Genomic DNA, 11,240 nt, shown 5'->3' with positions numbered 1-11,240 from the left:
TACACCATGCAGCATAGATGATCTGTACACCATGCAGCATAGATGATCTGTACACCATGCAGCATAGATGATCAGTACACCATGCAGCATAGATGATCAGTACACCATGCAGCATAGATGATCTGTACACCATGCAGCATAGATGATCAGTACACCATGCAGCATAGATGATCAGTACACCATGCAGCATAGATGATCAGTACACCATGCAGCATAGATGATCTGTACACCATGCAGCATAGATGATCAGTACACCATGCAGCATAGATGATCAGTACACCATGCAGCATAGATGATCTGTACACCATGCAGCATAGATGATCTGTACACCATGCAGCATAGATGATCTGTACACCATGCAGCATAGATGATCTGTACACCATGCTAAGTGTTACAGTTGTACTTCATGATCACTAGGTGTCAGCAGAGCTGCAATACCCCGATGTGACACATTGACGACGCATTCCGTGTGTGTGTGTGTGTGTGTGGGGGTGTGTGTGTGTTGGGGGGGGAGTGTGTGTGGGGGGGTGTGTGTGTGTGTGTGTGTGTGTGTATGTGTGGGGGGGGTGGGTGTGTGTGTGTGTCACCAGGCTCGTCAGTGCTTCGGTGTGGTGGAGCTGGACGGTCTGATCTACGTCCTCGGAGGAGAGAACAAGGACACGGAGCTGATCACCGTTGAAGTGTTCGACCCTCACTTCAGTACCTGGAAGATGCAGACCAGTATGACCATGATCCGCAAGGTACCAGCACACATACAAGTATCACAATGACAATCACGAGGGTGGGTGCTATGCTACCGCTACGATGCCATCGTATGCTTTCTTTTTTTAAAGTATGTTTGAGGGTGTGTTAGCTCACCAACATAAAGAAACATACTTTTCTTGCCTCCTTATTTGGTTGCTGTCTCGCACACCAGACCGTTCTCTTTGACAGTGGAACACACACACACACACACACACACACTCTTAATAATTGAAAATGGCCCGAGTGATTCATTTTCCACAAGCTCTCCCAACATGCTGCGACCTGTTCAGCCGTGTCTGTCTTCTCCGTCAGGTCGGCTGCTACGCCTCCATGAACAAGAAGATCTACGCCATCGGCGGCGGCTCCTACGGGAAGCTGTTTGACTCCGTTGAATGCTTTGACCCAAAGGTCCAGCAGTGGACGGGCCTCTGTCCTCTGAAGGAGAGACGGTAAACACCGACTGCAGGAGGATCTGTGATTGAAGCCCTCCTTTGTCTTCTCCTCGTGTCATGGCCTCGTTGTCTTCTCTTCTCTGTCCGTTGATAATACTTTTGTCACATGGTATACGTACTTGCTGTGTGACACACACCTTTAACCTCAGCCTGTGATACTTGGTATTTGTTTTTATTGCACAACAGGAAACGGAGCACGAGTCCCACGACTGTCTGGTTTAGTTTCTGTTTAATTTCCCTAAAATGACGCCACAGTCACATGAAATCATGGCTCTCATCAAAATGCTGCTCGGAATAATGAAGCAACTCTACGAGAGGATGTTGAGTCACAGCGTGCACTGGTTAGTCACACAGAGCCTGTGATGCACGGTGTGAGGAAACATTCAGCGTTCAGTCACTGCTGTCTCCTTCTGCTGATTGTGAGCGTTGCTGCAGAGCAGATGACTTCATGGCCATGAAGTCATTGTGATGAAGTGCCTTGATTGGTCATGTTTGCTGGCCAATAGGAGACGTTCTTGAGCGGTCATTGTATCCACTAACAAGCTTCTCAATGCATGGTGTTCCCGGTCAGGTTCGGGTCGGTGGCGTGCGGCGTCGGCCAGGAGCTCTACGTGTTCGGCGGAGTTAGAAGCAAGGAGCAGGAGAACCCCGAGCAAAGACAGATGCTGACCTGCAAGTCTGAGTTCTACCACGACGAGATGAGGAGGTCCGTATGGAGGCGTTGCTCTCGATGGCAGATACAAACATTACTGCCGCTGCTGTTTTGGGGTTTTACTGTCGCACTAGGGTCAACGATGGTTCTTCACCTTAAAACAATCTCACAACGAGGACCGTTTAGTTCAGCTCGTGACCATATCTCATCATCTTCACTAGCAGATGGACTTCCTCACTAGATCTACAAACATCCGACATCTTTTATAATACAGAAATCAAGAAAGGTGTCGGTGACAGAACCTTGTTCTCGACACATACATGCCTCAGAACGCTTTCTTTTTAATAAATCTACTTGCCCCTTTATTTTTTCGTGATTTTCAAAAGACAACAAAGACCAAATTTGATTGTTATGTTAAATAAAAATTGTAAAAGTTGAAGCTGTAATCTCTCCAGGATCGTTAGATGCTTGCTTTGTCTCTGCCATGTTGTCGTGAGGGCCCGGTCGGTACTGCACATGTGCAACACTCAGCAGAGATGAGATGCTGCTTCCACCACCGGCTCCAGAAGAGAACGACGTGTTTCTTTCTATTTAAGCTGCTCGGTGAACTTGCCCATGTGTGCTGTGCTGTGTTGTGACGGGTACAGGTGGATGCTGCTGGATGACCAGAACCTGTGTATCCAGACCAGCTCGTCCTTCGTTTGCGGCGCTGTGCCCATCGGAGCCAGCATCTATGTGCTGGGAGACCTGGACACAGGTCAGTGAGAGAGAAGCACTAGAACTGCCACAGATGTGGGACGAAGTCACGCTCTCTGTCTGAATGCTTGTTTGTCGCGCAGGAACGAGCTTCGACTACATCCGGGAGTTCCGCCGCAGCACCGGGGCGTGGCATCACACCAAGCCCATGTTACCCAGCGACCTCTCCAAAACCGCCTGCGCCCCGCTGCGCATCGCCAACTGTCGACTGTTCCGCCTTCAGTTGAGCCAGGGCATGTTCCGGATCAGGGTCTGACTGCGGGCCGGTGTCGGCTCCCTGCTCCACGTTTGCACACTGGTACCTTCTACCTGCCTGTCTGCCTTTTGGGATGTTCTGAACACTTAAGTGTTCTAGTTGCTAGATATTAGGGTTTATACTTGACTGAGACATGACATGTTACATTTTATTAATTACTTTTTTTAGAGACTTCAATATGTTTTTCTGTTTGAACTTTGGATTTGATTGTTTATTGCTTTTTATTTCCATAATGTTCCTCATTGGTTATGTTTACTGGGGCTCTTGTTGCTTGGTGAGAGAGTTAAGCTGTAAACAACTCTTAATATGAACTTTAACTCTTAATATGAACTTTATCATTACACCAGGGATTGACATATTAGTATTTTAGGATATATTCTGTTGTTTGGCGGTGGATTGTTCATCGTTATGGTCCAATTGGAGACGACGCCATCATTTGTCCTGATGCATGTAACGGCTGCAGTGAAGGCTGCGGGTTGACAAACATGAGGCTCTGGTCCCCTGGAATCGGCGATGGGGTTCTAAAGCAGAGCAGGGATTGGACTGCTGGAGGTTATTTGCGCTCCACGTTTGTTCTGTGTGAGTTCCAGCTGCTGCTGTCCGTCCTCAGCTCAGCACAGACGCTCGCTCAGTGGAGCTCAAGCACCGCTCATCCTATCAGACAGGCAATGCACCTCACACACATTCCACATACGACACTTCAGGGTTAACACGCAGCTCTGACCAACGAAGGCCGACACGGAGTCGTCTTTAGAAGTCAGAACAAAGAAGGAACTACAAGGACCTGAGATATGAATATTTAAAGAAATACTGTGTTGTATTGTGTGGAAACATTGCATTAGAATCAGTAGAAATCAGTGTGTTGTCAGTTTAAATGTGTTCAAAAGTCTTATTGGGATCCAAATGAAAACCAACCCGAGCAGCAACATGTTAAACTGGGAGAAGAAGTCCTGCTGCACCAGCTGCACCGAGGTTTAAACATCTTTCATACCCAACATATCTGTCATATCAATGTTCCTCTCTGTGGAGAAATCAGCCTCATGATGTGGAGTCTCTGGAGTAACTGGGTTGTGATTGATTGTAACCACTTGGTTTTATACTGAACTCCGTTGTTTTGTTCAGGTGCATCATTTCTATAGTGAAGTTCCATCATTCACATCACTCAGTGATGAGTCATGTGAGGAAGACGGCCGTCCCGAGTCCCAACAGACTGCCATTAACATATAGAAGGTCATGTGTGTAACTACATGCTACCTAGCTGAAAGATCTGGTCATCGCTCAGTCACAGCTCAGGCATTGATCACTTCTGTTGCGTTGATGGTCATAAGCAGCAGCAGTGAGTTGCTATGAAAGCGTGGTTGACGTGGTAGAATCCTTCAGCGCTGCAGGTTTGTACGGACGCCACCGAGAAAGAACGCAGCACAAAGTCTTCAGAGTTGTGGAAACTACAGCACAATAACAAGCATGCGAGTCAGTTCTATCACAAGTCTGAAGACGTGACGTGTTACAGGAAATGAGCCGTCTGTATAAATATCAGACAATCATGAGCCACTGAACCCTGCAGACAAACCTTCATTCTGAACTCGACACTGGAACTACTGAAACGAGTTCTACTAAGTCTTAGTGTCACGACATATACAGTCATCTATAACTATGTTATATATATATATATACACACACACACACACTACATTAAACCACAGCTGCTGCATCAGGCTACAGGTTTGAGACACACAGGCTGACATTAGGCAGCATCTCAGTTCTAGGTGTTCATGCTTTCTGCAGCCAATGCTGTAAATACAGCAGGAACACGGGCCAGTACCTTCTGATCAGCACTGCCACTGGGTCAGACCTACATGTCAGCAGCAGAAGAGCTGTCGACAGTATGTCCTGAAACACAGGATGTCCTGGATCTCCCAACAGGACCAGCCTGCTGAGACTGAACACTGCCTCCTTATTGTTGCATTGACACTCAACAGCGTCTCACCATTTACAGTAAGAAAGGCCTCCTGTACCCTGAGATACAGGAGGCTGCGTTAACGCGTCAACAGTCTGATGTGAAATGAATCCGTCTCAAGTGAACATCCGCTTCAACCAAAGATGTGCAGTGAAAGACATGCAGGCACACTGTTCCTGATGCATGGGGAGGTTCTACGATGCTGCTATGAGCGGCATTCATTCACGTCTAGTAATAAAACATCAACGTGCTCCACGACGTGTCTCATCTCATCTGTTTATGTTTCTGTTCACATGTAACCACTGACTGAGAATGATCAATGACTCAAACAGTGCGTGTTGAAGCTGTGACTCACTGCACACACAAGATGAGTGTTCTGATCTCACGTTGTATCTGATCTCACGCTGTGAACGTGCTCGTGTTGTATCTGATCTCACGTCCTGATGCATGGGGAGGCTCTGCTCCCTGTCTGTCTCCTCTGGTCCCTGTCTGTCTCCTCTGGTCCCTGTCTGCCTCCTCTGCTCCCTGTCTGTCTCCTCTGGTCCCTGTCTGTCTCCTCTGGTCCCTGTCTGTCTCCTCTGGTCCCTGTCTGCCTCCTCTGCTCCCTGTCTGTCTCCTCTGGTCCCTGTCTGTCTCCTCTGGTCCCTGTCTGCCTCCTCTGCTCCCTGTCTGTCTCCTCTGCTCCCTGTCTGTCTCCTCTGGTCCCTGTCTGTCTCCTCTGGTCCCTGTCTGTCTCCTCTGGTCCCTGTCTGCCTCATCTGCTCCCTGTCTGCCTCCTCTGGTCCCTGTCTGTCTCCTCTGGTCCCTGTCTGTCTCCTCTGGTCCCTGTCTGCCTCCTCTGCTCCCTGTCTGTCTCCTCTGGTCCCTGTCTGTCTCCTCTGGTCCCTGTCTGTCTCCTCTGGTCCCTGTCTGCCTCCTCTGGTCCCTGTCTGTCTCCTCTGGTCCCTGTCTGCCTCCTCTGCTCCCTGTCTGTCTCCTCTGGTCCCTGTCTGCCTCCTCTGCTCCCTGTCTGTCTCCTCTGGTCCCTGTCTGCCTCCTCTGCTCCCTGTCTGTCTCCTCTGGTCCCTGTCTGCCTCCTCTGCTCCCTGTCTGTCTCCTCTGGTCCCTGTCTGCCTCCTCTGCTCCCTGTCTGTCTCCTCTGGTCCCTGTCTGTCTCCTCTGGTCCCTGTCTGTCTCCTCTGGTCCCTGTCTGCCTCCTCTGCTCCCTGTCTGTCTCCTCTGGTCCCTGTCTGTCTCCTCTGGTCCCTGTCTGCCTCCTCTGCTCCCTGTCTGTCTCCTCTGCTCCCTGTCTGTCTCCTCTGGTCCCTGTCTGTCTCCTCTGGTCCCTGTCTGTCTCCTCTGGTCCCTGTCTGCCTCATCTGCTCCCTGTCTGCCTCCTCTGGTCCCTGTCTGTCTCCTCTGGTCCCTGTCTGTCTCCTCTGGTCCCTGTCTGCCTCCTCTGCTCCCTGTCTGTCTCCTCTGGTCCCTGTCTGTCTCCTCTGGTCCCTGTCTGTCTCCTCTGGTCCCTGTCTGCCTCCTCTGGTCCCTGTCTGTCTCCTCTGGTCCCTGTCTGCCTCCTCTGCTCCCTGTCTGTCTCCTCTGGTCCCTGTCTGCCTCCTCTGCTCCCTGTCTGTCTCCTCTGGTCCCTGTCTGTCTCCTCTGGTCCCTGTCTGCCTCCTCTGGTCCCTGTCTGTCTCCTCTGGTCCCTGTCTGCCTCCTCTGGTCCCTGTCTGCCTCCTCTGGTCCCTGTCTGTCTCCTCTGGTCCCTGTCTGTCTCCTCTGGTCCCTGTCTGTCTCCTCTGGTCCCTGTCTGCCTCCTCTGGTCCCTGTCTGCCTCCTCTGGTCCCTGTCTGTCTCCTCTGGTCCCTGTCTGCCTCCTCTGGTCCCTGTCTGTCTCCTCTGGTCCCTGTCTGCCTCCTCTGGTCCCTGTCTGCCTCCTCTGGTCCCTGTCTGCCCCTCTGGTCCCTGTCTGTCTCCTCCCCGGACGGTTTGGCGTTCCACCGAGTGGATCTCTCCATATGAGCTGATCAGACTGTTTGTTGTGTGTTCTGCCTGGAATAAAGCTTCGTCCATCGTACTGCTTCTGGGTCCTCGTATACCTCACTGCTACACTGACGCTACAGTTTAGAATGTCCCTCTAATTCTGACTTCAAAGCCTCAATTCTTCATAATTGAGTGTTTGTGGTTGCGAGCAGAAAACTGTCCATGAAACTGATCCAGGATCAGAGCAGCATGTTTCACTCAGTGCTTCATCAGACTCATGACGAGGGAGAGCAGGCCAGAGGCTCAGACCAGGAAACCATTCACGTTTAAACCGGCTCGACTTGATACTCAATGGTATCAATAGTGTCATTCTAACTAAGACACTGAAATACTGAGAAGATCAATCAGTCAATTAAAAAGAAAACAATAAGAAAATAAAAATGCAGTCTGTTGATACAAAGACACAATAAATCCATAACAGAGAATACGATGTGAACAGCTGGTGAGACCAGCAGAGCATTATGTCCATTATGAAGACATTGATTCATATTTCATACGGAGTCTCATCAACATTTTTGATGAATATCGTGACGTCTCATTGCATGGATGGAAATGTGACGTGTGCCTCTGCTCCACTGCTCATTGCACATATTCCATGAAGAGCTTCCTTCAGTGTCTATGATCATAATGTTCTATGATATGATCAGATTGTATCTGCTCCATTCATGCTTTCATGTACACGAGAATGCAATTTAAATTGTTGACGATAGTTTCTATCCACAAAAGTATTCATTTGATTTAACATGTTTGTTATGGATTTCCAGCCGTCAGATATCTAACAGAGTAACGTAGAGTATTCCATCGGTCTGCCTCGATGACACACTGCACTCTTCCTGCACTTCTTTCGTTCCCTTTGGCTCTCTGCTGTTGACACAACAGCAGATCGTCTGCCGGCGTGTCCCGACTCGCCTCCAGAACAATACTTGGCTTGAGAGACCTGGTGACGGCTGGTGTTGCGGCTGATGGGGGATTCTGGGTAGAACGGAATATAAAGAAGCTTTGGAGGACTGCGGGACGTCCCGGGGGGAGATGTGGAAGCTCAGCGCTCCCAGTGAGGTGGGGGGTGTTGTTGGGAGAGGGGACTCTTGGGATGGGACGCTGTGAAGCCTCACTTCAGACTGCTGCTTCTCTGCCCAACACTCACCTGTGTGTAGAGCCTCGCTCCCTCTGGCTCATTCCTCCGGGAGTTTCAACAGAGTGATGTCATCGAGCAGGATGTCTTGTACCCGCTTTTGGCAGATGATGTCGTGCCCTATGTGTATTACATGAGCCACGTTTGACCTGGAGTGCATTTGTCAGTTTGTATTTGACGGATGCATTTGGTTTCCCACACGTCCAGGTTTTTATATCACATCTGAGTTTGCTGCCAACACCTCAATACGAGGAAGGAGAATGGATTCAGTTCGAGGTGCACATCTTCTCTTTGGACACCTTTTCATTAAATACTTTACACCAAACAAATAGTCCATGAATGGAGCTGGGACATTGTTCCTGGAGAGAAGCTGCTGCTGAGTTCTTTCTTTGTTTTGGGGTAGAGACACAAAAGGAGGCAGATGTCTCACATCTTTTGATAAATGAAACCAAAAGTTCAGTAAACTCTAAAGTTACTCATGTTTGTATAAATACATAGACTGCTGTATACACATAGGAATGAGATGGGAGAGGAGTTATCATCATTCATTATAATATTTAGTAGTAGAGGAGCGCCTCGACCCCGTGTGTGTGTCCATCAGTGCCGATAGGAGCTGCTGGAGGAGTGCTGACCCACTAAGGACCAGGTGTTGGTGGGTGCTGTCCCCTGGGGGGGGGGGGGCTTGAGTGAGGGTTGGAGATGGTCACCTGTTAGGAACGTAACGTTCTGTCAGAAGATCTCTTCACATTGAGCAGAACCTTTCAGTTCCTGGATCTGTTCAATAGCTTCTGCTCATTATTTAAACACAGCACACGTTTCCTTCAGGCTATAGAATGCTCGTGGGTATTTTATCGACAAGCTTCTGAACCTGCTTCAGTTTGAAGCATCTGGACACACCACTGATGACCTGCTGGGTCACACTGTTGCTCCCATAGCGTTACATCTGCATGTAAAACTGGGTTAAAACTGGGTTCTGTGTATTTCATGTCCTCAATCAAATCCCATTGGTGGCCTGAACACAGCTGTTCTTTTGTTCTTTCTTGTGGGCTCGGCCATGAACTGAACTCTGTCTGCTCATGTTTCTGATGGAACGTGAGCATTGGCTGGCTTACAGCTGACGGAGCGTTGGGATGGTTCTTTGAGCGGAAGGCATGGCTTCAGGGCCTTGTATTGTTCCTGCTGAATGACGAAGACAATAATTCTCTGCAGAGGTGTGGCGAGGTGTGCTTATCTCTCTGCACTGGAACTACCGGAGTCCAAACTTGATCTGGAATTTAGTTTCTCATGGAGGCTAGTGAGCCGGCTAACGGCGTCTAGAGCATATATATATATCATTATTCACAACGTGAGCACGAGGAGCACACAAACAGAGCAAAGGTCAAGAGTTCAGACTGAGGTTCAAATGGTTTTGACTTCACGTTAGTTTTCTTTAATTGTCTTCCAGAGTGTTTCGGTTCAGCCTCAGTTACTCGTGTCACTGTGTGATCTCAGCACCACGTTAATGATCTGTAGAGGGTCAGGACCGCTCAGTGTCTGTGGAATCGTGGGTGCTGGTACATCACAGCGAAACAACTGGAAGTCAAATGAATTTACAACTATTTATTTGTATTAGTTTATCAACAGACAATATTTTAAAGGACATCACTTTCATTTAGTTGACTTTGCTATAATAACCCGGGTTCAGAAGCAAAAGCATTACAATATTTCTATAACTGCAGTATTACGAACGGGGGGGGGTGGCATCAACTGAGAGGGGCGTGTCACCATGAGTGACAGCATAACAACCACGTTGCCTTCAGGTAAGTCGGCACTGCGAGAATTATGATTCAACACTTTCTATACCCCATATTCATGTGATTGGAAGTAAAATAAATTACGCTCGTGACAAAGTTCTGTTTAGCGAGCTGTTTTAGCCTCTACTTGGGACGAATCACAGTAAAAGAGCAATAAACTATGACGTATTGGGCCGTTCATCTACCACACTTTAATATCTGACGTTTCGCACTTCCACACACCACTGTGACCACCATTGGTTGAGTAAACAAATGCCGAATTGCAATAGTATGGCTACTCGTTTTTATTAAGCTAAGCTAATGTAGGCTAACATCAGTTGCCACTTGTTGCCATAGCAACTATACCAGCAGACTAAACTGGGGTGGATGAGGGCTATGCTAACGAATTTCATTGCACAATGGATTTATGAACTCAGAAACATATGTTTTCAAAAAGAAACAGAGGAAAACATGTGCTTCAAAGCCAAACATGGCACTGACTTGTGTATATATGCCTTAAAGGAAATTGTAAACAAATACAGAGGTCAAAACTCATCTTCTTATGTGTTTTATTGATGCCTCCAAAGCTTTTGATCGTGTTGATCATAGTAAATTATTTTTTAAACTGAGCCAAAGAGGTGTCCCCACATATATAGTGAGAATTCTGGCTTACTGGTATGCGCACCAGACTATGAGAGTAAAATGGGGTAAAAGTGTGTCAGCCCCATTTGGGGTTAGCAATGGTGTCAGACAAGTTCTGTTTAATCTGTATATTGATGATCTGTCCAAGCAACTGAAAGCCTGTAATACTGGTGCATGATGGGTAATACTCTGGTTAATCACATCATGTATGCAGATGATCTGGTGATCTTTAGTCCTTCTAGCGCTGGTCTTCAGCAGCTCCTCACTATATGTACTGTGTACGGTGTGGAACATGACATCAAATACAACGCCAGTAAGAGTGCTATCCTCATCTGTAGAACTAAAGAGGACAAATGTCTAAACTTCCCTGACTTCAAATTGTCTGACAATAATCTTGGTGTCTGTGGTGAAGTAAAATATCTTGGTCATTTTTTAACAGAACACATGTCTGACGATAACGACATTTCCAGGCAATGTGGTATGATGTCTGCACAAGCAAACAGTCTCTCACGTTAGTCTGGTCTGTGTACAGATGGAGTGAAGATGTCTCTGTTCAGAGCATATTGTACTCCACTCTACACTGCACACTTGTGGTCAAACTACAAAAAAAAGAGTCTACAGAGACTTCAAGTAGCGTACAATGACGCCATGAGAATACTTTTAAAGAGACCGAGATGGAGCAGTGCTAGTGAAATGTTTGTGGCTGCACGAGTCAACACTTTCCAAACTGTTTTAAGAAATCTCATGTACAAATTCATCTGTAGACTGAATGACTCTGTAAATGGGATCATACTTGTTTTAACCAACATAAGGTTTAGCACCACACGCTACCAGTCCCAGCTGTGGCGACATTGG

General features: G+C 47.8%; 1 protein-coding gene across 1 annotated transcript in view; it reads left to right on the top strand.

The window, feature by feature from the left end:
* Positions 1–5,317, top strand: part of gan (gigaxonin) — a 13,457-nt gene extending 8,140 nt beyond the window's left edge. Inside the window, exons 9-13 of the mRNA XM_079273654.1 lie at positions 591–740; positions 1,057–1,193; positions 1,768–1,902; positions 2,496–2,605; positions 2,688–5,317. Of these exons, the coding sequence (XP_079129780.1) occupies positions 591–740; positions 1,057–1,193; positions 1,768–1,902; positions 2,496–2,605; positions 2,688–2,860 (705 nt within the window). The 3' untranslated portion in view covers positions 2,861–5,317. The remainder of the gene's footprint in view (positions 1–590; positions 741–1,056; positions 1,194–1,767; positions 1,903–2,495; positions 2,606–2,687) is intronic.
* The last annotated feature ends 5,923 nt before the right edge of the window (positions 5,318–11,240 follow it).

This window comes from Melanostigma gelatinosum (assembly GCF_949748355.1).
Source record: "Melanostigma gelatinosum genome assembly, chromosome: 1".
In the NCBI taxonomy this organism is placed as follows: domain Eukaryota; kingdom Metazoa; phylum Chordata; class Actinopteri; order Perciformes; family Zoarcidae; genus Melanostigma; species Melanostigma gelatinosum.
Note: the sequence above shows the minus strand (reverse complement) of the source record. Positions and strands in the feature narration are given on the sequence as shown.